At 41.4% G+C, this 27,902-nt stretch overlaps 1 protein-coding gene across 1 annotated transcript; it reads right to left on the bottom strand.

Annotated features, from left to right (window-relative positions):
• On the bottom strand, window positions 1-27,902 carry LOC141985770 (histone H2B 8-like). The gene is made up of 3 exons (XM_074949965.1): window positions 27,872-27,902; window positions 27,202-27,265; window positions 1-374 (listed from the first exon to the last, which is right to left on the bottom strand). Exon 3 carries the CDS (start codon window positions 364-366, stop codon window positions 1-3), a length of 366 nt encoding a protein of 121 aa, XP_074806066.1. The 5' UTR covers window positions 367-374; window positions 27,202-27,265; window positions 27,872-27,902.

Raw genomic sequence — 27,902 nt, forward strand, 5'->3', positions numbered from 1 at the left:
TTACTTGGTCACAGCCTTGGTGCCCTCAGACACGGCGTGTTTGACCAGCTCCCTGGGCAGCAGCAGGCACACGGCAGTCTGGATCTCCTGGGAGGTGATGGTGGAGCGCTTGTTATAATGCACCAGGCGGGATGCCTCCCCAGCAATGTGCTCGAAGATGTCATTGATGAAGGAATTCATGATGCCCATGGCCTTAGAGGAGATGCCGGTGTCGGGGTGAACCTGCTTCAGCACCTTGTAGACGTAGATGGAGTAACTCTCCTTCCTGGTCTTGCAGCACTTCTTGTCTCCCTTCTTCTGGGTCTTGGTCACCGCTTTCTTGGAGCCCTTTTTGGGCGCGGGAGCGGACTTTGCTGGTTCAAGCATCCTGAAGACTGCAAGCAATGCACAAAATGGTGAAAGGCAAAAGTTCAGCCACTCAGGGAGCTGCCCTCTGACAGGGGAAGTCTCTACTGGGCACTTAGGATACCTAGTCATGGAGCAGAACCCCATTGTGCTAAGCACTGTAAGAACACGGAACAAAGAGTGCAGCCAGATAACGGCCCCTTTGTACCAAGCAGCAGTCACATATTATAGAATCTAACCCTTTGTATTCAAAGTGCTTTACAAACATTGTGCCAGTTTAAATCTCTGCTAGTTTAAATCAGCAAAACAACACTGATGTCGATGGAGCCATGGTCATTGTACTAGCTGAGGATCTGGCCCATTATCTACTTCTTTGTATGTGTGTTCGCAGAGATAATCAACAAATAAAAGTAATTGCCCAAAGGCTGAAAAAGTGTTGTGGACAGAATAGAATGGGGGCAGAATGTGCCATATTTCTATAGAGCTAGTCTATCCCATATCTTTTCCAGAGAAGGATTAGAGGCAGAGAACAGTCCTACCATGCTGCTGCTGAAATAGATGCCTTAATATATTTCGTTCTAGAATAGTGCAATTCCTCCTTAAGGTTTTTCACATGTGCTGCCCCAGTTGTGCAACATCAGTAATAAAGATACTGCAGGGCAAATTGTGCCCTGTTACTATTCTACAACTCCTCTACAGGCTAGTGGGGTAGCACAGAGGGAGTAATTTGGCCTGCAGAATCTTGGTAGTTGGTAGTGATAAATGAAAAGAAAGAGCCCAGTATATGGTAATTGAGATCGTAAGCGGTTTGCTGGGCTGGCGGTTGGAAACATGTTTTTCCTTATAAACTGAGCCAATCTAATGCTGGTCTGTCCCTCCAAGTACTTGTATGGCCCCTCACCATAGTCCCTGAGCACAGAGGAACACATAAGATTCACCACAATGCAATTTTTTTTACAAGTCACTTTTCTATTGTGCTTTGTGCAGTCTCTCACTTATTCCCTGCTTTTTCTTCTAGCATTTGACACTCTCTGAACTTTATTTCCTAATCTTCTCAGACCTCTTAGCTATATAGCTCTTAAACATGTGTGTTGTCCTCCCCTCAACCCTCCCACTCCTAGTGTATTTATTGCTTGCTAACACCCCTCACTTTTGGGGCATGCATGAATATCTCTGAAAACTTTCCACTTCCCCAATGTATTTTCCCCTATGTTGTCTTACCATATTGATGTTCAGCCAGTGCTTACTCTATATCCCCATACTTAAAATAGATAAGATTTAGAGTGTTGGTTTACGCCCTGATCTTGTAATTAGTTGCTCCCACGTGGAGCCTGATTGACTTCTGGGTTTATAAACTAATTTTAGGCCCCAATCCTGCAAAGACTTATATATGTGGTTAATTTATACACTGTGAGTAGTTTCATGGATTTAAATGGGGCTGCTTGCATTGTGTGTAAACCTTTGCAGGACTTGGACCCTGGGACACCGTAAAGGGAAGCAATATAATAGGAGGTAGCATATGGCGAAGGAAGGCAAAGGTTCTAGCAGTAGGATCATATCACTACTCAGTTAAGATATGTGGACATACAAAAAAGCCCTGGCTGGGATGATTTAGTTGGGGATTGGTCCTGCTTTGAGCAGGGGGTTGGACTAGATGACCTCCTAAGGTCCCTTCCAACCCTGATATTCTATGATTCTATCATTCTATAATATCTGAAAATGCTAGTTATTCTAATACAGAGTGTGTCCCCCAAGTAACCCTATGTTAATCACCTGCTAATAACTTCTCAGTTCGCTACTTAGCACCTGTTAGAGCTAATCATCGGCTTTGTATTTGTATAACAGATAAATAATTAAGAAATAAATTATGTCCACAGTGGTTTTAATACAATGTTGGTGCTTTAATACACTCAAAGTTGTTGTTTTTCTCTTTAATATACAAAGTATTAAGAAAACATAAGCATTCCTCCCCTTGTTCCCCATATTACTATATCAGTGAAACGGCAGCTCAAAATAGCACTTCTGTTTATCTGAATGCCTGGTTATCTGAAAGTTTCAGACGTCCCTGGCCATTCAGATAAATGGGAGCGTGTGAGTGTGTCTACATGCACACAACTGACTGACTACTTATGAGGCAGTTATGCAATTCTCTACGTTAGACAGAAATCTTTGTGGCATCTGTATGTGATCATCATCTCCCATAATCTGCAGGTTTGTATCTTCATCGCATCATCCCCCACTGAGACTGTTTTATAGGTCTTGGTGTTGCCCTCAATATACTACACTCCTCAAAAGCTAAAACATTCTATTTATGTAGCGTTGGTAAGTGCTTTTTTTTTTTTTTTTTTTGGCTTTCAGTAAAATGTGTAGAGACATTGGTGTGCTTGGACATTTTTCTATTCCATTCTCCCCGCAGAAGGACTTACTTGTTTCCATCCTGTGATCTGTTGCACAGATTTTCTGAGCCCCTCCAAATGCTGGTCATGTGCTTGCTTTCATGGAATTTTGTGGCCAGCCTCTCATTGAGTTGTCAGTAGCAGATCTTACCATTTCTGATCATATCATAGTACCATTTGCTGTACGTTAATTTACCTTTGCCATTAACTACAGGTCAATTTTGTCCATTAAAGACAATAATCCTAGTCAAGCTCCAGGATGCTATTCGTGGGGACTACTATCCTTAGATCTCTTGAGGAACTGGTAAATCCATCTTATAATCTTGTCTAATAAATATGCTTGATTTGTTGGCTCTTGTTAGTGCTCACACAGTTAATTCTAAATGCAGAGATCCTTGATTAGTGTGCTGGTCTCAGAAGGCTTTCAAGAGAACACCGGAACATACTGAAGATAGGGAGCTCCTAAATTACAGATATGTTTTCCAGCATGGAAGGAGGAGCACACACAAGCTTATAAGGAAGTGTAGACAAGATAGTATGTTTATACTAAATGTGTACCTCAGATCGTCAAAGGTGGGCCCAAGGCAATTGTCTACCAACATCCAATAGTGTAGAAGCTTGACATTTGCTTTGGAGTAGGTCTCCTAATCTAAACATTCTATCAAGAAATACAGCGAAACTAGTTTGGCTGGTATTTCCAAACTAGAGTGTACACAAATGGAGCTTGCTATGTCTTTTTTTTAAATTTCAAAGTGCAAATTCTTTGAAGGTTGCTGAATTAAATTAGAACCTACTGAAACCTAACAAATGGCAGCTGATTCATGTGCTCAGAAGCTGCTGAACTTTCTACAAGATGCTTTCTCCCTCCAACTCTAATCTGTTCCAACTGAGTCTGCAACTGCATTAAATTCCACTAGATGGCACTTTTCTGAATATATGATAGAACAAGTTTTTCTGTTCTTTTCCTTATTGCAAACCATTTCTGACACAGAGCCTTGTGCTATTGCCAATGAATGCACTGTCCACTCTCCAGTTTCAGTTGGATTGTTTCCATAGAAGTAGTGAAAGATGGTTTCAACATCACTCTGAATTTTTTTATGAAGGTAAGCCTTAACATCTGAGGATTGGTCCTTTCGCTTTCCTGTTGGCTGAAGAACCTGTAATGTTCCCACAGGATTTAAACAAGACATGACAGGAGTGTACTGAATAAAATGCTAATTGTGTAGTTCACTGGACATGGACTGAGAGCTCAGTAAGTATCCCAAGCTCCTAACTCCCAGACTGGCTAACACAGCCCGTGATGCTTACTGTCATCACATGGGATTCCCAGATGTCCTCCCCTGGACTGCACAGTCTTGGCATGGACAGCAAACTATCCAGCATTTGCATACTACAGCGATGAGGGGCACATAAGTACTGAAATAGATGTTGCATTCAGAAAGAGCTCATGGTTTTGTGGTTAGGGCCCTGGATTGGAACTCAGAGTTGGATTCAGTTCCTGGTAGGGTTGCCAGTTGTATTCCTAGAGATTTCATCACATGACATAATCTTTAATTAAAGATTAATCTTTAATTTCTGGAGGCTCCAGGCCAATCCTGGAGGGTTGGCAACCATAGTTCCTGGCTCTGCCACAGACTTCCTATGTGATCTTGGTCAAATCATGAATCTCTCTTATGTTTCAGTTCCCTGTCTGTACTAAATGGGTGATACTACTTTCTTCTGCCCCCCTACGCCCAACTTGTTTGTTTAAATTCTTGTGGGAAGAGTTTGCTCCTTACTAAATTCAAAAACTGCCTGACTGTGACAGTGATTTACTCACCCCTGTATGGGGCATGTCGACTGCCTCAGTTTCCCCTCCTACCAGCTGGTGGGTCAATTCCCAATCCCAATTTGACTGTGGTTCTTTGAGTGGTTTATCCCTCTCAGTGTTTAAAACAAAAGTCTGTAGAAATAAAACAGTCTCTTACATGACCTCATGATCAATTTTTATTGGTGGGAGAACATGAGAAGGTCGAAGCACTGGGATAGTGATGGAAGCATGAGCTCAGTTAACAAAATAACTAGCCATTTATTACTGGGAGAGGGTACAGAGACATGAGCTTCCCTTCTGATGCTGGTGCAGCTGTACCAAAATATAGTTTGCCTGTCTGGATGTGCCAAGAATTACCCACTCACCCAGCCAGCACAGCTGCTCTGTTCCCAGTCTTCCAGCATCCTTCTGGGCTCAGTCCTTTACCAGCCTTCCTCGGCTATCTGATTCAGTTCCTCAGACTTTCCTGGGGCCCAAGTGTCTTTCCAGCCTTCCTGGGTGCTAATTAGTTCCCTTTGCTGCTCCACCTTTCTAGGTTGGCATAGTGTGGGGGTGAGTAGGGAGACCCGTGGCATTCCTCAGCTACAGGTACTTAGCCTTAGGTCCCTATACCATGTACTGTTCCAGTGTTCTCCAGGACCACTTCCTATGGTGCCACCTTCTCTAATTCCTTTCCTGGTTTCTTCCATATGTACAGACTTTCCCAGGCTCCTTCACCAGGATCTCTCAACCAGAAAGCTACTGCCAGTCCTTCCTCAGATCCTGGTTCCAGGAGAGCTTCCCAACATAGTATTGGGCCTTCCAGCTCTCTCATACTAATCACAGGCTGCCCCTTAAAAGTCCCAGAAGGCATCTGGGAGATAACTGGACACAAGTGAGGCTGAAACAAAACTCCCTTGAAGAACAAGGTCACTGCATGACATTGGCACAGTGGGTCCTGATCTCTGTTTGGGCCTCTAGACACTACTGCATTACCAATAATGAACTGTGGCAACATTACTTTAACACTATCATGAGAGAGTGCTACTTTGAACCAGATGGCCTGTGGTAATCACTGTGACCTGAATTTCTACCACTGGATGTGGGTGTGTGTACACATGTGCGTGCGAAGAGAGTGAGGCACACTGAGTTTAGTTGCTAACAGAATGCTGATGACACTTAACTATACAGCCCATTCTCAACTGATGAAACCATCACCATTTCTAACATGTCAGAATGCTGACAAGAAATGAGCGCTTGGATGAAGAGCAGCTGGCTCAAGCTAAACCCAGGCAAGACTGAAGTGATGTTAGGTGGAAAGGGAAACGCTTCAAAGAATAGGCTAAGATGTTGCCTGTGTCCACTTTCCATTGGGGGAACAAGCCCCCCATTCATCAGACTGATGTAAAGCCTTGGGGTCCTGTTTGACTCTTAGCTAAGGCTGGATGACCAGGTAGCATCAGTTTCCAAAGATGCCACCTTGCACCTCCACCTTGCTAGGAAACTTCATCCAAGAACCTGGCCACAGGGATCCATGCATTTGTTCCCTCCAGGCTGGTTTACTGTAATTCGTATCCAAAGCTGAGTGCGAAGACTGCACAGGCTCCAGCTGGTACAGAATGTGCTCCCAACTTCTCCATGGCTTAGGCCTCCACGAGCACTTTAGGCCTGTGTTCAAGTCCCTCCACTGGCTCCCGGGCAGCTTTGGATGCCAGTTTAAGGCCTTGGTCCTAATTATCAGAGCAATTAATAGATCAAGCCCCAGCTACATCAAAAACCAAATTTTTATCACTGTCTGTGCTCCTCTGGGACAAGGCAGGTTACAAAGCCCAGGATGAAGGTAATGAGAACTGGGGACAAAGAATCTCTATTAAAGGGATCCAGCTGTGAAATATCCTCCAGTGGAGATCAGGCAATTCCTGAGTATGACCATCTTAAGAAACTCTGCAAAACCTATTCCTCTTTGAGAAAAGCTTTCCACTGTAAGTGATGGTTGCAATATGAACACCCCTTCTATTCCCAAACTCTACCACAACCCCCACAACAAACAAAACCCTACCCCCACCAGAGTTTTGACCCCAAAAATGGAGAAGTACCAGAAACTCTATGAAGTCTGCTATGGACTTCGCTATTGCTATTCATTTTTAAGTGGCAGTTGCTCAGCTAGAAACAGTGTAAAACCTGAGAACACACTCTCCTTCCCCCCCCCCCCCCACGTATTTAGTTTTTTGGCTCTGCAGGAAGTGGTGGTATCTCTGTTACATCCTATGTAACAAGAAATTTCAGCTTGGTTTCCTGTTATTCAACGAAGCCCGTTGTCGTCTGAGTTTTCACTGATTAGTGTCTAGTATATTCATTATATTACTGTATCATGGGATCTCACAAACTATGCAGGATTAGCAGGCTTTCACTAGAAGACCTCAGAGGAACATGTACATGCCACTGAAAGTGGCAGTGCTAATTTAGGAGATGATGCTCTTCCCCATGCAATGTATATTGACCAATATAAAACAGCATAATATTGGAGGGATGGGTGGGACTGGGGTGGGGAGCATCAGTGCTGGTAAAGGTCCTTTCTTGAAAGTTAAATGTAAAGCTGAGACCCTGATGACTTTGGGTCTTTAATTCCCCCTGCAGTTTCTATTATCTTTCACATCTATCCTAAACTGTTGTGTAGGAATATAGGTATTGCCACAGAGGATCAGACCAGCAGTCCATGTACTCCAGTATCCTGTCTCCAATACTGACTAATACCAGCTGTTTCAGAGGCAGGTAGGAGAAAGCCTGCAACAGGTACTTATAGAATAACCAGTGCACAGGGAAAATTTCCTCTTTACTCCCAATAGTTTGAAGTTGGTGTATGCCCTGACCCTGGGGATTGATATCCCTTCCCAAACTCTTTGTTAATAGTTACTAATATAACACTGTATATCCTTGTTCACCATAGTAATATCCACTCCTTTTATGAAGCCTTCTAAGCTCTTGGCCTTAATACTGTCCTGTGGCTCTGAGTTCCATGGACTAATCATGCAGTGTATGAAATTATCTGTTTTGGAATTCGCCACTTTCCAATTTTTTTCATGTGTTATGAAAAGTGATGAATGGAATCTGTCACCTTCCTCTGTACTGTTCAATATTTTGTATACCTTTATCATGTCTCCTCTTACTTGTCTCCTCTAAAGTAAACAGTCCAAGTCATTTCAATCTCTTCAGATGAGTTTTTCCATGACCCTAATCATTCTCATCATCCATGTCTGAACCCCCTCCTTCTGCTACTTCTGTTTTGTGCTATGAAACAATTGCCCTGTTTCACCTTAGAAGCAACTGAACTTCAGTGGTGTATGAAGTTAATCCTTTTGCATAGTCTGTACCTCTATCATTATGTCTATAACGTGCTTTGGGATTGTCTAGATTTTCTACATTATCATTTAGTACAGAAGTTTCAGTCTGGCTGTTTGAAAAGGGTGATACAAGTGACATTTTAACACTGTTGAATAGAACACTTTAGTTACTTTGGGGTCTTTTGGGCGGGGGGGTATACTATATATATGCTTGGATCTGGCTTCAGCTTTATAAAAAATGTGACTTTTGGCCATGAATATATTCCACAACAGGCATTATTTGTAAGGTGACTGAAATTATGTGTAAGGTGTGTGAACACTTTCTCTGACTAAATCTTGATAATGCTATTTTGCATTCACTCTGCTGAAATAGAAGAGACTAGTTTAACTTAGCTGAGTGGCTGCAGAAATATCAAGCAATAGATTAGATGGAAACAGAATTACCTGTCAACCTTGCAGAAGCAGCGAGATATAAGCCATATCTATGTATAGACTGAGCTTGATAAGTTTTTACAAGGGGACAGGGGTGAAAGTAATATTAAACACTTACTGGTATGGGGGCCCTCAGAAAGGGTGGGGTCCCGGGTGGAAGGGGCGGGGCTGGGGTCAGCCTTCCCCAGCCAGCCCATCCATGCTGCCTGGTCTGCACCGCCTTGGGCTCCTGCGGTGATTTAAAAGGGCCCGGGGCTGCAGCTGCTGCTGCGGTAGCAGTGGCTGTGGCCGAGAACCCCAGGCCCTTTTAAATCGCTGACCCTGTGGCAGCTGCCCCTCCCCCTCCCCGCCATCTGCAGCCCGGGGGTGGGGGTGGGGGTGGGGGGGCAAAAGGGGCAATGACGTTAAAGCGGTGCCATGGCAGCGCTTTAAGGAGGGTCATTTGCTGGCTGCATATGGGCCGATACCGGCTTCTTACCGGTATGCTGTGCCGGCCCATAGCAGCCTACTTTCACCCCTGCAAGGGGATGGTGAGATGAGACTGCCTGTCATGGCATGTGGTCAATCCGCAACTGCTATAAGCAAATCTCCAGTGGCTGGAGATGAGACAGTAGAGGGGAAGGGCTCTGAGTTACTACAGAGAACTCTTTCCCAGGCGTCTGGGTAGTGGGTCTCGCGCATGTGCTCAGGGTCTAACTGATCACCATATTTGGGGTTGGGAAGGAATTTCCCCGAGGTCAGATTGGCAGAGACTCTGGGGTTGTTTTTTTTTTGCCTATCTCTCTGCAGCATGGGGCATGGGTCACTTGCTGGTTTGAACTAGTGTAAATGTGGAGTTTTTGTAACTTGAAGTCTTTAAAGCAAGATTTGGGGACTTCATTAACTCCACCAGTAGTTATGGGCCTGCTAAAGGAATGTGTGTGAGGTTCTGTGGCCTGTGATGTGCAGGTCAGACTCGATGATCATGATGGTCCCATCTGGCTGTAAAGTCTGAGTCTGTCTATACTTGCCTCATTTTCAGAAGTGCTCAATCTGATCAAAGGGAGCTAAATGGATTGAAGTCAATGGGAGCTTTTGGGCAGTTCTAAAAGTCTGCCACATGACTGAATCATGGTCTTGCAGTAGTGATATAGTTAATGTTGGGTCAGACATTTGTTTCAGAGGGTTTTTCTTTCCTTCCTTCTTTTTTGGAAACAGGCCATGATGAATTTGAACTAAATTTCAGCCACTAATTAATGCATGAGGAATGATCTCCAATGCCCATTTTGTGTTAGTTTTTAAGGAAATTTGAAAAACAGGAACACTAGAACAGCTTGTGTTTCCCTCTCCCCTCCAGACTCAGTGAACATTTGCTGCCCCCTGAAACTGCCTGAGCAGTAACTTTGTGAAAGCAGTGATAACCAGCCACTCATCACGCCCTCTCTCCAGTCATTTGCATATTTGGGGAGAGTCACTATTGCCTTGGTTGTCCTGGCAGTGGCTGCCTTTGACAATGGATTTCCCTCATGCTACTGTAAAATTAGTACAGAGGAGGGTCACAGAATGAGCTGCAGTGAGAACAGACTAGGTTTGGATAAACTCCAGATGTGTGCTTCTTTGGGTTTGTACTGTGGCGAGGTTACACAGTCTCTTTTCAAAGGGTCATTGTTTGTTACTTTGCTCAAAGAGTGACATGAAAATAAGGTACACAATTCCAGCGCCCTTTCATGGATATTGTAGGAAGCCAATAAATTGTGTCTTTCTGAATTTTTTTTTTTAAGGAAGTGGGAAATTATAGCTATGAGTCCCTTCACAGTTAAATCTTTCAGAAGTTGCAGTAAAACAGAAGCTGCATTAAAAACTAAACCCTGTTCAATATATCGGTCAACAAGGCACTGAGTGTTGAAATATGAAGGTTCACAAAGATAGTAGTGGTCAGAAAATACACATGGAAGAGAGCAAATGTGTAAGTGCTTTATTTAAATAGCACATAGAAAAAAAGATTTTATTTGTAATTAAAAACAACACCACCACCACTGTTTAACTTTAGTTAAGGTTGCTCTCATTGATAAACTAACCCATAAAATCTGAGGCAATACAAAATTAAGGATTAAAAAGTTGCCAAGTTAAGCACTCTTAAATGAGAAAATGCCAGAATGAATGTTGCCCATGCGTTATAATACTGTCTCTGATTACATGATCCCATAGTATTGTTTTCCATAGGACCCCTGCCTCATTCAGTGCACAGGATGGATCTGTACTGAGGATGAATTGGGGTTGTGCAGAGAAGAAGGCTGTTGTCTGTAGGACCCCTTTCTCATTTGTTACAGAAATTAGAAGGTGTGTCATGAATGAGGCAGGGGATTGCAGGAGAGAAGGGATGGATTCATAGTTAAGGCAGAACTATGGAAGGAGAACTGGATTCTATCTGTGCCTCTGCTACAGAGTTCCTATGTGATGTTTAGCAAGTCACTTAAACTTTTCACAGGCAATCACTTCTGCATATCCTTAAAGTCTTTAACATAATGCATACACTCCAGGGGACTGAATTAAGGTTGCATGGACATGGTCATTCTGGCACTTCTTAACAGGAGAGTGCTTGACTTTGCAACCTTTTAATCCTTAACTTTGGTTTTCGTAATCCTTCATGGTTTAGTTTTATTGACAAGAGTTACACCTTAACATTAAACAAAGGTTTGTGTTTGTGAATATAGATTTAGGAGTCTAACTTTGGACTCCTATTTTTGAAAATGTTGGCTTCTATTTAAAATATTAATAAAAGTGGGTCAAATTCTGCTTGCAATACACCATTGTATGTCTAACGTAATGCCAAATTGCACCATTGTAAATTAGTAGAATTTGGCTCTATGAATCAAATGTATCTGTATATAAAAAAATAAGCACATCACACAGAAGATTTCTTTTGTATATTTGCTGGTTATCCAAATGATGAATTACCCGAGACATTGACATGAGTTTGCGTTTAGCTTTGCTTGATCGCATTCCAAAATAATACAACCACTTCCCTTGTTCAAAGGACAAAAAATATATATTCAGATCAAATTCTTCATATGCACTGTGGTGGAAGATATAAACTCCTACCCTAAACCTAGCAATTCTATTTTAGGACTGCAGAAAAAGAAGTGTTCTTCTGACACAGAAGAACACTTCCCTTCTACCACTGGCCTCCAAATGGATGATGAATACAGCCATTAAAACACAACAATGTAGCTATCACAGAAACCATTCAATTGATAGTTGGGTCCAGCTTTTCCGAGGACCATGGAGAACCAGTTTGGAGCTTGGAAGAGTTAGCTTTTGGGGGATGCTAATGAGTCCTGAGACAAAGTATTTGATGAAGCCTAGAAACATTGATGGGAGGAATTCAGTCACGTAGACCAGGACAGATTCATTTTTTGGAAGTTAACATGCTGGGTGACTAACAAGAAGGTCAGATCTTTAGAGCTTGCTCTTTCGAAAAGACGTAGAGAATGTTAGGGTATGTGTTGCATTAGGTATGAGGGAGATAGTGGTTTCAAACCACTAAAGACCACTGGTTTGCTAGGAGCCCCCCTGGAACATTCATCTGAAGGTCAGAAGCAGGAGGAGGAAGTGTGGAGACTTGCCCGCTGGAGGTGGTTTTGTCCAGGGTTGCTGAAGTTTTAAGAAAGGTCACTCCAGCGACTGGTCCATGATCGAGGTCCGGGTTGCTGAGGGTGGTGGTGAGACCAGATAGTGGGAATGTTGGACTCTGGGGTTGATGAAAAGGAAGCTCCAAGCGGCGGTGTGAAATAAGACTTTCTGGGACTTGAAAAGGACAATGGGCACTTTTAGGCGATCAGTGTTGGAGCTAATTAACAGGTTTTAATTGACAAAAAATAAATTACAAATTCATTAATGCATTCTGGAGTGAAGCTGTGGTGAATGGGAATTTCTGCAGCAGCTGTTGAAGAATACTTACCCTATCAGGAACAGGGTCCTTGTAACATGGGAGCAGAGGAAGAGGTGCCCTAAGGTAAAATTTCTAAGTGAAAAGGTTGGTGGTGGCAGTAGATAACAGAGACCAGGTCTTAGGAAATCTGGGGTCGTAAAAGATGTAAATTGACTAGAGCTGGTTGAAAAGTTTTCAATTAAACTTTTTCCCATTGAAAAATACCATTTTAGCAAAACTGAAAAGTTTAATGGAAACATATCCATTTCAACAATAATTTCATTGCAGGTTTCTCAAGTCCAGGATGGAATTTCTGAGTAGGCAGGGAGAGAGACCCAGAACATTAAGTAGTTGGGGCACTTCCATGGGATGTGGGAGACCCACATTCAAGTACTTGCTCTGGCTCTTTTGTGCACAGGTGTCTTTGAAAAAATGTTTTAAAGATCATGGTTTCATTCTGCATTGGAACAAAAACAAATTTAGAAACTTCAATATTTTACAAAACAGAATTTTTTATTTTCTGACCAGCTCTAAAATTGATACTAACTATTCAGTAACTGATATTATTTTAGCTGGTTAACTTTGGGGCAAAGTTTAAACCTAGTTGTATTAAGACAATTGTTCTTTTTCTCTACTTCAACAAACCTTGTTCTGTAAAGAATTGGGATGTTCACGAAGGCCCGTCTCTGAAGGGAAAACCACGCAGGTGACCTCAAAGGGGCTTGTAAGGATGAGTTCTGAAATCTGGGGGTACCCCTGCACATATTTCTGCTCAGGGGCACAGATGGAAAAGTGTGGATGGTAAAGTGTGTTACAAAGGCGGTTCACACAGAAGAGGAGCACCCAAGAGTCTCCCTGGAGAGAGGAAGTGAACCCCATTAGTAACATGCACAGCTACTATTTAACTTAATGTCTTCACCAGTTTGCTGCAACAGTTTTTGACTTTGTCTGGGATTTTCCAAGGGGCAAACTCACCCTTCGTTAGATTGACAGGAAAATCTTTTAGATGTAAAAACTGAACTCCTGATGCCTGTTTGTCCAAATCGTCATTTGGCACACACTGTAGTGGAATTTAGAACTAGGGGGCCTGATCCTGCAAAACATTACATGTAGGCTGGTGGTTCCGTTTACTTATTCACTATTTGTGGCATGTGAGACTGGGTATGGCTTTTGCTCCCTGATTGGCCACGTGAAACACTTTGAACATCAGAACAGTAATGAATAGCCTGTAATGAACATTTCTTCTTGCACAAATATCCTTGTTTGCACATGAATTCAGACACTTATACAAAATGCCCCAAACATTTGTGTGACCACACTCCTGGTTGGGTTTCTTTGCAGGGATTGAGCTGAGGACTTTGGGATGTAAAAAGCATACATTTCTATTGTCTGATTTAAAGGACCAGACCTGTTAGCCTGAAGGTAGTAGCTGATTCATAAACTTCTTTATGTGTTCCAGCAACTAGAGAGGGAAAGACCCACACTGGGTTAATGTGAGTCACATTTGTGCAGACAAAAACTGGTTCTCAGAGAAGGGGCACAAATATGGTCAAAACTGAACAGCTATTTGGAATGCAAATGAACATTCACAAACATTATTTAACTGATATCCTTTGGGTCCTGGGGTGGAACTGAAGTGGAAGGAGGTGGTGTTGTATGTGGGCTGTGTACTGTGTAACATACTGTGCATCACTAGAATGGTCTGGTACCCAACTTTCTATAAGAGAAAAAAACTGTTCCCTGTCTTGGCACTGTGGCTTTTTGACAGATACATAAGGCGAAAAGCTGACTCTACCAAGCTAAGCCGACAGGGAAGCTTTATTATACTATGGAACATGGGAAAAGGCTGAACTATCAATCTTGTTGGTTTAAAAAAAAAAGTTTATATGATGCCTAGTCAACATGCAGGACAAATGCTGAATGTTAAGCAGAAAGTCTCAAACAGACAAGAGACAATTGAAAAAATGTCTCAATTTCTTTGGGTTAATGCAGTACAATAGCCTTTCACCCCTGGAGACAGTAGGATCAATTCAGGCTTGGGTCACAAGTGAAAATGAGGTTAGTGATCTCAGTCTAATCTCTAGCGGACATTTGTTCACATTACAAAGTCACAACATAATTTGGCAGGAATGGCAGCCCTCTTACTGGGGGAGGCTGGGATAGCCAGCTTTTGAGTAAACCTTGCTCTTTGCCTGCTTGTGTTACGAATGGTTCCTGCCATGGGTATATCGTCCTTCATTGAATGCTTCCAATAACTAACAGTACTTGTTCTCTCTGATCCAAAGCATACCTTGTAATGAAGCATTAAAACTAAATGTTGCCTTCAGATGTATGCACACCAGTAACTCTTACTGAAGCCACTGCTAGCCACCAAGGCAGAATTTGGCCCTAAGACACTAATGTTACTTTTGTTACTGGTAGCACATGCAAAGTAAAAGGTGTTTTCTCAACAGAAAAGGCGGCATAGTTCCTGCCCCATTGAGCGCACAGTCTGAAGATAGATAGGGATGGTGTAAAAGTAGAGTGGCCAAGGTAGTGATTGGTCATGTCATGGTAATATAAGGTACATAACATAAATGTTACTAATTTTTTAAATTAGGATGTGTTTGAACTCTTACCGAATTACTCCTCAGAATTTGTTACCATGCAGCAAGGTTCCTGACAGGCCTCATAGTGAAAAAGGGTCGTTAGGGGAAACCTGAATGCAGAGAGGGAACGAGTGACTTGTGAATAAGCTCTGGAAAGATGTTCCAGACATAAGAGGCAGCACTGAAGAAGGCTTTGAAATATGTGAGTAGACCAGGTAGTTGGTAGTGTTGAAGCAGGGGGAACAGCACAATGAGGCAAATAGATAACTAGGGAGGAATAGAGTTATGTAAAAGAGAACAAGATAAATTCATGGAGGTTAAGTCCATTAATGACTATTACCCAGGATGGGAAAGGAATGGTGTCCCTAGCCTTTGATTATCAGAGGGTGGAGATGGATGGCAGGAGAGAGATCACTTGATCATTACCTGTTAGGTTCACTCCCTCTGGGGCACCAGGCATTGGCCAGTGTTGGCAGACAGGATACTGGGCTGGATGGACTTTTGGTCTGACCCAGTCTGGCCATTCTTATGTTCTTATGTAAAGTTTTGAAGGTGGGGACAATGCACTGCAGTGTCAGAAGGAGAGCAAGTGAAGGGATTCAGTGGGGGTATGACAAGGGAGATAGTCTTAATGGCAATATTTTGCATGAAATGAAGAGAGGGTAAAGGGAGTGGGGAGGCCAGCAAGGAGGAGATTGCAACAGTCAAGGTGGGAGATAAGGATCTATATGATAGTCTTAGCTGTAAGGATAGAAAGAAAATCTTTGTCAAGGAAGAAGTGATGAGATAAGGGAGAAGGATGAGACAAAGGTGATTCACAGGCTTAAATGATGGAGGCCAGTAAGGTTTTTTTGCCAGTGACAGAGAATGCCGCTAGTGAAGAGGATTTGGGAGAGAAAATAAGTCTCTCAGTTTTGGCCTTGTAGTCTGATGATTACTAATGGGCAAAACAGTTGCAGGCAGCTGTACTTGAGAATGGCTAAGAAAATGGAATGTGCAATACAATCTTTCTGTTAGGGCTTTATTCTTCCTTTTTTTTTTCCATGTGACATTTCTCTAAGATGGGCTAGTGTTGGTAATTCTTGCAGAAGATGGATAGAAATTAAATTCTTAAAAAAATAAAAGGAAGCAGGGAGAATAACAATTTAAACATAACTCAGACCTGAAGCTCTGTAATGTTCCTAGCTGTAATCTGCTTCATTCCTAGGCCTCTAAATTTACCCCTTCTTCAAGCTATGCAGAATTGCCTCCTCGTTTTGCCTCAAAAAGCAACCGTTCCTTCCTCAAAACCCACCTGCTGCTGTTATATCCTTCCTGGGGCTTTTCTTTTGATTAGCTACTTTACAAAGATGTAGGAGCAGGTTGTCTTCACAGGTGTAAAGAGCCATGCTGCCTTGAAAAGGTGTTTGCTGCTGTGTTAAATTGCTCATTCCATGCCCTCTTTAATTTTTTTCAAATGAGAGCTGAAGTGGAAGTGCAGCAGGCTGCCCTGCACCAGAGGAGGGTACGATGGTGTATGAAGACTGTACATGTTTCCTCACTAATGGACTAAGTATTTTAGCTAAGCCATCCATTCCACAGTTGCTGTCATAGTCAAGAAGTCGACCCTCTGTGGTCCAGCACCACGGGTGCAATTGCAGTGTGCCACCGGGAACAGTAATGTAGCCCCTATGTGGGAAGTAAAGATTAGGCTCAGAGTGGTGGTCCTGCAGTGTTTTGCACAGCATTAACTTGTGGTAGGTTTGTCCCAGCAATCTGTTGAATTTCTCTTTCTTTTAAAGTGACAACTGTGATTGCTTCTGAGTGCAGAGCAATGACTGGCTCCCCTGTGCCAAGCATAAGTGCAAGGAGTTTATCCAGCACTTATTGCTGCCAGTTCGTTCACAATGAACTGCTCAGGGTGTACTTAAGAAGTTCATCTTCCTGTAGCAGAAGCATTTAAAGTCACAGTTCCGTGCAAAATGTTTCCAAAATATAAGTGAAGAAACAAAACAATAATGCTGTAGAGAGGCCGTATGTCCCTTTCAAATCAATTGGGGTGAAAGATGCAGTAAAGGTGCGAAGTATTTTTCCCCAGAACAACCGCATGTATGATGTTACATAAAATGTGCTAAAGTGCACATTTACTCTTGACCTCCACCAACACAACACACCTGCAAATATACAGAAAGACATTTTGGGGGATGGCTTTGGTGCACTAGGCAACCAACAAGTGCAGTACCTCACCAGAACAGTGATGCCCTTTCTATGTCCTTCCTGAAAGGGCCACCTCCAGAAGACAGGAAATCAAGGATCTAGCTGTGGGGAACATGCACTCGCTACTTTTGGGATGTCTTTAGAGGTGCTGCTACAGAAGTAGTCAATTTAGACAGCTCATCAGTTATTTTGACATTACTAGATATGAGCAGACAGTGAATATTTTCATATCCGCAGTAGCCGTGTACCGCTAGATAGATGGAGAAATATTCCCAATATCCGGCTTTGCTGCTTGCATGCTCATCTCATAAAATGTTGCTGGTTAGTCCCATTAGCCCAGTGTTTGTCACTGTGCTTTCTTCCATGCTGCCTCCTGTGCCTGGAAGGCCTTTTTGTGGCATGTGTGGAAAGCAGCCAATGTGCTTCAAATCCCTCTGCAAAACTCATATCTTCTCATGATATGAGGTCTCATCCATCCTCTGCAGAACGTCTATTATTTCCTTACTAACAGATAGCAATCCACCTTCTTGGTGGCCTTGACTATCAGTGCTAGCACCAACAACATATTTGATCATCTTCGGCGAGCTCTGACTTTTGAATGTTGCAATATTATTTAGTTTTATTATTTTGATTGCAGGGAGTGGCCTGTGATCAATATGGGGAAGCTTTTGTCTTCATCACTGATCCTCTATTCATAAATATGAAGATCTCCAGCCTTTGTGGAATACTGCTTGCGCATTCTGCTCCCTCAGTGTATAGCAGAAAAGACAGAAGTAACTTCACCAGGCCTCGAAACTGGTGGACACAGTTTATATAGTCATTAATATTTATAAGGGGATCTGATAAGGGCTGACTAAGATGAAAAGGAGATCTACTGAACTGTATAAACCATGAAATCATCTAAGAACAACTCCTTAACAATTGGAATTTCCTAGGCCAACATTTGGATGCTGACCCAAGCCAAACCTTTAAAAGTTTACCTATAACCAGTTGAAATCCATTTAGATTTAGTTCTGTCAATGTTTATTTGGTGACCAAACTGCAAAGGAGAAAGCCTTTTGCCCAGTTGCCTAAATATTGTGGGCTAGATTCTGATATCCTTATTCTTGGAGATTGATGCCTTATCGCCTAGTACGTTGGGATCCTTGGTACTATGATAACACAAATACTTAATAATATTCCACAAGCTGTTCCACTGAAGCCAATGGAACCGCTCATAGAGTAAGATGCTTTTCAGAGTAAATGTACTACAGTCTTGCCCTGTTGGCTAAATGTCCATGTGTGTGTATGTGCTCACACAAAGGGCATTTGTACACACATTTTAAATTGCCTTCATCTAATTCTATATTTTTATTGCAGCAGCGCCAGATTCTCCGTCTACACTATGAGCTAGGGGTGTGATTCTCAGCTCATATACACATACTCAATGACAGCTAGTGTGAGTATAAATAGTAGTATAGCAGCGGTAGCATGGACAGCAGCCATAGCGGCATGGCTTAGTTGTGCTGAAAATGAACCCCTTGGGTTCTGGCGGGTTTGTACTTAGAACAGCTAAGATGTGCTGCTGCTGCCAATGCTGCCATGGATACACTACTATTTATACGTGTGCTAACTCTCATCAAGCTAGTGTGAGTATGTGGACAGGAGCAGGGAATTACACCCCTAGTTCATAGTGTAGCTGTAGCCTTAGACTGTGAGTTCTCTATGGCAGAAACTATCTATTTGTTTTATGTGTGTATATTGCCTAGCGCAATAGAGCCCTGATTCTAACAGGGTCTTCCAGGTTAGGGACCCATTTTGTGCTGGGTGCTGTACATGCACAGAGAAAAAAGCTGGCAATTGTATGTATGAAACTAAATTTGAAACCCCTGATTCCAGTCTGAAATAAGTGAAAACTTTTAAAAAATGTTCACGTACACAAGACTGCAGTTTGAAAAATAAAATAAAATATCTCTTTATAATATGCTCCACAAGTAGTGTGCACCAAGGTAGAAAAAACACTGTGGTGATGTTCTACTGTAATATAAAAAATGACATAAAATGAGAATCATAATTTATCATCTGGTAGACAAGATAGCCATAGAGAATAGAAGTGTTTGTCAGAGAGAATCAATACATTTCTCACAAATATGTCTGCCAAATCCATTATCAAACAGGCTATTTTTTAAAGCATGCAGTGCTAATATTATTTCAGTGAAACCTACAGATTTTTTGTGGGGATGTATATGTGGGAAATGTTCAGATTTTGCTAGAATTTCCTACAGATTTCTAGAGCCCCCAACTGTAACTATATTCAACAATTAGTTCAAATATTAATTAGCTGACAGAAATGCAAACACTAAATTGAGCTAAAGCTTTGTTTCAGCAAACACTCAGTGCAAAGTTTCCAGATATTGCATAGCAGACTAGATAATCAAAGCTCACATTAAAGATTCATTCAGACCTATTGCAAGTGAGTTGATCAGGTCATCTCTAAATCAGTAATTCTCTTCTTCATTGTGCTTCAAAACTACTGTCTCTCCGCAGTCCATTTCCCCTGATTTTCTGCTTCTTAAGTACTGCTTGGAACTGGCTTATACTGAATATTATCGAAAGTGCTCACCTACCTTGCATATGCCCTATACTGTTAATAGCTATTGGAGATTCTCCTTTCACTTAAATGGTTGGGCTTGTGCTTTTGGACTGATAACATCTGACTCATCTCCCTTTGGTGGCCATGAAAATCTGAATTCCCATGGTGCGCAGCATAATACAATCATGAAACTTTAGGCCAGATCAGGACTTCTACAATGCTAAACCGCTACATCCCAAAGAAAATATGACCTTGTTCAGGATAGTATGACATGCTTCACTAATGTGAATTTCTTTTCAGTGATGGTTAAGTTCCGTCTCAGGTTTCCCTCTGCCACTGACTGATAGATGCTTGGTTTGACTAATTTAACAATAAGTCACACAAAGCCACTCCTTGATCTTGCTGTGTTTAGCACCTGCAACCTTGCCATAATACTATCAATGTCTCTGCAACTATAAATGGATGTCCCTGTTAATATTGCTCAGGGTTCCCTTTGTAAAAGATCACTCTTGGCACTCAGCACAGGTTAGCAGTGGATGGTACAGCAGCTGGTTATCTTGTACGCTTTCTTTCTTTAATTCGTCCCAGTGAAGGCCACCAAACTGTGAGCAAGGAAAGTGAGATAAATGTTAGCAGTCCACCAAGTGAGCCAGCAAGAGAACAAATCTATGTTTTATAGAGATTCAGCCTCTGAATTCCTGGTATGAACTTTCTGCAATTTGTTCCTCTCCTTCTGTACTACTTCCTTCATTCCTCCCTCCCAGCACGCAGAACTCCACACTCGCATGATAATCAACCCCAGCTATTATAAGCAGTACAAACAAATGACAAATCTCCGAGTGCAGGAAGGTAACAAGAGGCTGATCAGTAGCTTTGGTTATCTTTCCTTCATGTTTATTGCAGTCTGCTGCAGTTATTTCAAAGGCTCTGACATTGATCGACATCTTCTATTACGGCCCATCCAAGGCAGCTGGATTGAACAGATACATTAAATAAAGCAGTTATTGCTTTTCATTGCCTTTCCGTAAAATATCACTGCTAAATAGCTTCTGCCATCAGATGCAGTTAGGTACATGGTTTTAATTTGAGGGACTACTTTATAACACTGCACAATTGACACTGGCCTTTGTTTTCCCTACAATAATGATTGTGTACATCCTGGAGAATTGATGGGCTGTCTTCTGAGGTTGGAGGGGGATAAGGGGAGAGCAGTCTTTGTTGTTCATTTTTTTTTTATTTTTTTTTTTAAATACTTGCCATGCTTGTCAGTTGTTTGCAGCACAGACAAGAATAATGTCAAGCAGGGCCCCTTATCTCAGGATGTTGTAATGTAGCTGCTGTAAGCCCTCGCCTGGAGACGAGATAAGAGCAACCTTACAAGCATGGAGGGGACTAATGAGGGTGGATAAGGAGGAGGGGGTGGCAGTGTTATTATTGAGACAACAATGGCAGAGCTGTCAGTTGCACATTACGGCTCTTTCTGGTGCCAAGGAAATATATGCACACTGAGTGGTGAATAACAAGCATGAAAATAAAAGTCCCGAATGTTCATCTAATAATGATGTATTTCTAACAGGATTATGCTGCCCAATGATATTCTTTCTTTATCTCTCCACTAAATGGTGGGGCAGCTGTGTGCTTTGGCACAGTGCAATGTCCTTTCTTTTGTGTGCTGCATATTAATCCTTTATTGAAGTAATTAAATGTGTGCTTAATGGCAATGAGCTGGCAGAATGAACGTACAATTGAATTAGCGGTTATGATTGGGAGCATGCTACAAGATGAACTAAATGCAATTACTGTAGGCATTTTTCTCCAAGTCGAATCTGGCTACATGACATGACTTAATTACAGATTGTTAGATACACTTGCTCTCTGATCTCATAGTGTGGTATCAGGGTTTTGGCTACAGCTCTGGACTATTCATATAACACACATGCACACATACATACTGATCTGTTAAAAGACATTTAACCCGGCAGCCAGGTCAATGTGGATACCTGACAAACAAGTTGAATGCAAAAGGGAACCATTCTGTACCAGGTTTCTGTTGCGGTGAGGCTCACTGATGAGCCACTCCAGCAATGTGCCGAAGATGTAAGGCCAATGCTTTATTCCCAAGAGCATGGTGTATTGTTTGACTCATGACTTAGTGCCTGAACGGCAATAATCCCTCACTCTGATCTTCCCTTTAGGGATGGGTGCTAGGCTGGTGGCAGTGCTGTTCTGCCTGCTAGATTTTTAGAATTTGAATACTTTGGGCCAAATTCTACTCTCTGCCATATTGTGGATTAACTCATCTGAAGTCAGTGCAGTATCATTGGGGTTATGCTGTAACAGAGAGCAAATCTGGCCATTTGTTTTGAAAGCACCATTTTATAAAAACTTAAACGTTAAGCATGTTCCATAACACAATGTGTCTTACAAATACATCAACACAAGGTAATGCTTTGCCTACCTTACCATATGTGAAATCTTTAGAATTTCTGATCCCACCAAGGGCCTAATTATCTGAACTCCTTACGTGAAGCCTGCTTCTAATGAAATAAAATGCAAAATTCCCATAGACTTCAATGAGAATGCGGTTAGGACCTTAGGAGAAAGCTCTTATAATCTTCAGTGAAAATTTCAGCAGAATATGGACTTCAGGATTTAGCCCAATAGGAATAATCATGAAGAGGGATAAAGATTAGCTTCTTTAACACAGTGCTATTATTATTAATGTAGCACCTAGTGGTCCTACTCAAGGGATAGGGGCCCCAGGGTACTAGAGACTGTGCACATATATAACAAAAAGATGGCCCTACCCCCAACAAGCTTAATTTGAGAATGTTTAAGCGTCTTTATTGATCACAGCAGTTCAGGTTCAATATCCATATTATCACACACATAGCTAGGTGCCTTCGATTCCAAAAAGTCAGGTGATGAGGCATCAAGGTGCACGACAGGAACATAAAGTAGTGGTTAGTTGCAGGCCAGTCTGGACAATGATAGGTTGACCCAGCTCAATTTATTCAGAGCTGCAGACAATGGAAACATCTTCACTGCTCTAGTTCTACAGTCCCAACATCATGTGTGCCAATGCTTACAATCTCCCAAACTGTTACTCTTGCATGTTTCCTCTTGGTAAAGATAACTTCACTACAGCATGACTGTCCAAGTGGTGTCAATAAGAGGTTAATGCAATCAGTGGTGAACTTAGAGACACCAGTATCTTTGGTCCATGTCCTGGCTTCCCTTCTAAATTCAACATGCCGGCCACAAATGGGAGCGTAGGAACAACTAGGATAATAAAATGGATGGTACTATGCATAGCCATTTATAAAACTGAAAATGTGTTCTTTTATTCTTATTTTAATATAATGTAGCAAGTCTTCTGGTCACCAGAGCTCCCAAGGTTTACTTTATAGCCTTCATTCTCTTTGCTAGGACCATAAATGAAACCTTTTCAGCCCTAATGACCACAATGACTTTCCTCGATCATGTTATTGCTACTTTGGCACATTTATTGCTTTCACATGCACTAATGGATGAGTTTGGATATGTTAACAATTTATATATCATTTGATCCTAAAAAAGAACCTCCTCCCACCAACTGAACTAACTTAGCCCTCAGGATTGAGTAGCTTTTAAGGAGTATAAATGAATTTAATGTTTTAGAAAGAGCTTCTGTAAATTATGAACATGACACCTATTACATTAAGCTGCATTAAGCATTAATACATCTTCATTACTGGCAGGTTGCCCAAACCTCCAAGGTTGAAAAAGCTGCCTGAAATATCCAATGTGGCAGTCACCTAGGTTAAGATTTATGATTCCTTTTGGGGGGGGCGGGGGGGGGGGGAAAACACATTGATTCTCTACCTTCTGTGTTCTCCCATGAAGACGTGTCCTGTTAGTGTGATTATGCAACAGGTGCTTTCCTGGAGTTTTTCTGGCCTATCTGCACATAAGAGTATTGACTCCTGGGTAAAGAGGCACAATAAATCTCACAGCAGCCATTGCAAAGATAGAAACCAGTCATGTTCACCTTTTTTTAAGCCATTGGTATAGGATCATTTGACAAATTTTGTAATCACTGGCTAAAAATTGTCTCACTGTGCATGTAATGGTAATTTCTTATTGTAAATCCTCTGAGATGTAGGCACCAAGGGCTGGAATTGCTGATTTGGTGTTTGCAATGGTATCGAAGAGAGTATGAAAAATAATTATACATTAATGATGGCCAGCCCTGCACCATCAAAAAGAGAGAGATTAAAAACTGATTTTAGTGTCTTAAAAGGCAAAATCCATTAGTCTTAAATTTGGCTAAAATTAACTGAAAAGGCTCTTATTTCAGAAGATGTACAGGTTGTGGGGGGGTGGTGGTCAGGGTCAGGAGAAACAAACTAAATACTTGTGACATTCTGTAATTGATTTTATGTGGTACATTTATGAGACTGGCAATGCATGTTCAATATGGGATTTAGCACTGAGGTGGTGTTGCAATTTCTGCAGCCTTTGTCTTGTGGTTCCTCAAGGAGTAGGGGAGCTATTCTACAGCCCCTCATTTCCCAGGACTGAAGCTGAGTTTAGATCATAATGTATATACAGTGGCATGGAGCAACACTTTCAAAATGGAGGTAGAGGGGGAAATAATTTTGGGGGCTGGCTTTTTTCATAGATGGAAATTTGGCACAGTCTTTGGGTTCTGCAGTTAACAAGGTGTTATAGTATGATTCCTAAGGTTGGATGGTACAGGCTAATCCCAGGTCCTTCCGCAATATGAGCTTGCAATACAAGTACAAAGCAATGTAGGCACTGCATGAGATGGAGATTTAATACATATTGTTCATGGTGTTGGAATATATGAAATAATAAATGTCTTTTGCAGTTAATTTAATGCTGAAGCAAAGCTGGAGAGTTTGATAACTGCAGAGCTGTTTACTGCAAATATATTAGTTCCACCAGCGTGAATGTTACTCCTATTATGCTGCACAGAAAAAAATTACATTAAAACAGTATTAAAGGTTACAAAGTCTATCACTCAGAAGTTAGGAAATGCCAGATTTAAGGTTGCCCATGCAACCTTAATTCAGTCCCCTTGTGTGTATGCATTACAACAGTCTTTAATTACAAATTGCTTTTTCCTCACAGAGCCCCTGCCTTACTCTACAGACAGGATGGATGGTGCTCAGGGACTGAGGCAACTATTTAATATTTCATCTAATCCTGATGGTTCAATGTGTGGCCCAATGGCTTATTTACCAAATCTTGCACCAAACATGAAATTATTAATTTCCTGATGGGCTCTTCTACTGTACCTATAACGATCATATCTGAATATCTCACAAATATTAATAGATTTACCTTCACAACTCTCCTGTGAGATAGCATACTAATATTATCCCCCATGTTATTGATGACTAAAATAGTGAATATTCCCATGGAGGAGAAGTCCAGTTGGCATATTCAAGGGACTTAAAGTTAAACAAGAAGATAAATCTTTGCTGGATTGGGACCCCCTAATTGCCTCCTTGTGCTAGTGGCTGAGAACTTGAATGTTAAATTAACTAGAAAATTACTCCATAACAATTGTAAAATGGACTAATCTCTTAATTATCTAAACTGAGAGAAATGCACAACAAGCACCAGCATAAATATTGAAAAGTATACTTTAAAAATAATTTCAGGTTTAAATAATTCTTAGATTTTGTGTAACTATAGCTGGACATATCATTTGCAGTGAATATTTATTCAGTACATTTTGCTTTTTCTCTTTTGTGAATTAATTCAAAGTTTCATAAGTTTAGTGGTCTGGTGTTTGCTCTCTTATTCGGGACCTGGTCAAAAGTCCATTGTCTTCAATGGGATACTTCCTGGGTGAAGTCCTGGCCCCTCTAAAGTCAATGGGAGTCTTGCCACTGACTCCACTGGGGCCAGGATTTCAATGGCAAAACACCTATTGACTTCAACTTGGCAAGTGTTTCACCCCCATGTGCTTAGGATCATTGCTCACTGAAATTTGCAGATCATTCAAATCACAAACTATAGCCCTGTTCCTGAAATGAGCTCCATGTGGGCAGACCCTGGACCCATGCAGAGCTCATTGCCACCCAAGGATTATTTATTGAAGAAATTCTCAAAAAGTTTGAATACAGAATAAATCTGATATATATACACACACACACACACACAAACACAGCACCTGTTATAATGGGGCCCCAATCTCTGTTGGGGCCACTGAACTCATTGTAGTAGTAATAAATAACAGTCTCTACCTGGACAATTCAAGAATAATAATAAGGGGGAAATTAAATAAATAGTTTTCTAACAACTATTCACCCAGCTCAAGTTACAAATGAAATCTTAGACTATTAATCCTGAAAGAATTTTTAAAATGTACTTTTCATTGTAATTAATGTGTTGATTAGTACAAACTTCAAATTTTACAATAGAATGTACATGTAAAAACTAGCTTTTCAGTGATTGAACATTCAAACAAAGTCAGGTATCCTACTGGTGACAGCAGAAAGCATGGACCAGTATTTCTAAACTTCTTTATGATACTTAAGTGGGCTGACTTATATAGGAGCTGAAGGAGCTTTGCCTTTGAACTGTTGAGTATTTGAAGATTAAAAATTTACTTTAGAAGAGTAGTGGCACATTTGAAGGTCAAGTGCTCAAGTTCTTCAGAAAATATAAAAGGGTCATGAACATGTTAGAGTCTAAGACCCTGATCCTGCCAACACTTAAGTATTTTAGTAGAGCCTTGGGAAAATAAGAATTTGAGAAAAATGTCTATTTTCTCTGCTGTGTTAGTAACATAAGCAGGGGAAAAATACATACATGGGGGCCTGATTCACTAATATGCTTTGGTCACTGGACCTTGATTTTTAACATGAGAGACTGATATCTATTCAATACAAATATCTTTCTCCTAATAAACAAGAAAAGTCAACATCATATTAAGATATATAATCTTGAAACCAAACAAAGGAGTAATAAATTGCATAAGTAGAAACTGGTTCCCCACTCATCTCCTCCAGCAGAAATAAGAGAAAATATTGAGGCCAAAGTTTTCAAATTTCTGTCCCTAAGGTTTGGCACCTAAACCCATATTTATGTACCTATGTAATTAGGTACCGAGTATCTTCAAAATCTGTATAAATCAGCCCACATTAGTTATGTGTCTAGCTTTAGTTTGAAAACATTGACCCATGTGATCACCAATAGGAGATGTTAAACCCACAAAAGAGAGATTATGATCAGAGGTGATGGGGAAATAGGTTTAATACCACCTGTAAGGCGTACAATCTCTGGAGTATGGACCATCTTGTTTGATATCTTTTATATCTGGAATATGTTTTCAGCATTTATATCATTATGCCGAGTTATTAACCAGACTGGTGCTCAGATACTGCAGTGATGGGTGCCTTAACAAAACCCTGAACCAGACAAGCTAATCCTTTCTCAAGCCACAGAGATGTGCATCTTATCCCTTTCTTATCATGCAAGGATATCTGAGGAAATGCCTGTTTGATGCAGCACAAAACTTGCAGTGTAGGGAGGAAGGGAAAAGATTAATTATGGCATTCATCTTGAGGACTTGCTCTGTCACTCAAAAGAGTTATCTGAAGGCAAAAACCCTACCTCATTGCTCTTTCCAATCCTCTTCTTTTCTCTAGTCAGCTAGCTCCAATGCATTGGGTTACAGCTGAAAAGTAGACATAGGAGCAAGTGCTGTGTACAACTGGTAGTGTTGTTCATTAGTAATTTCAGTGATCTCATATCTAGATTAAGAGCAGGTGAGCGGAGAAATGACCCTCCCAACCTCTTCTTCCAGCTATTGCTTATTTGTGGAACCAAACTTGAAATAAAAACTTATTTTTAAGGTTCAGAAATATTTAGTTAATATATTTTCCATGTTTTTGTGCACCTTTTTACTTCTGGGGTTTGGGTAGGATTGGAATGAGAAATTCCAATATACTGCATGGAAGATCACTCTCATTAAGAGCCCAGTCCTGCAACATGATGAACTCTGTCAATTCCCATTGACTTCAGTGGGTATTGAGGGTGCTCAGAGTACCAATATAGGGATCCTTAACAGGTAGGATTGTTCCTCTTCTATGGTGAGTGCTTAGGGGGAGGCATGAGAGGACTGGAGGGCTGTAGCAAGCAAAGTGCCTGTGTATCATTAACTTGGAATCAGGCACAGTTTGTTCCAGAGAGCCAGTTATGGTTGGTGTCATCATTTACCAGTGTAAGGAGCATGTGAAATAGGGTCAAGCCCTAGATTTCTAGCCCAGTTTTGCAAACTCACCTGACATGGTTCACTCAAATCAAACTTGAAC

The sequence above is a fragment of the Natator depressus genome, chromosome 4, assembly GCF_965152275.1.
Source record: "Natator depressus isolate rNatDep1 chromosome 4, rNatDep2.hap1, whole genome shotgun sequence".
Lineage (NCBI taxonomy): Eukaryota > Metazoa > Chordata > Testudines > Cheloniidae > Natator > Natator depressus.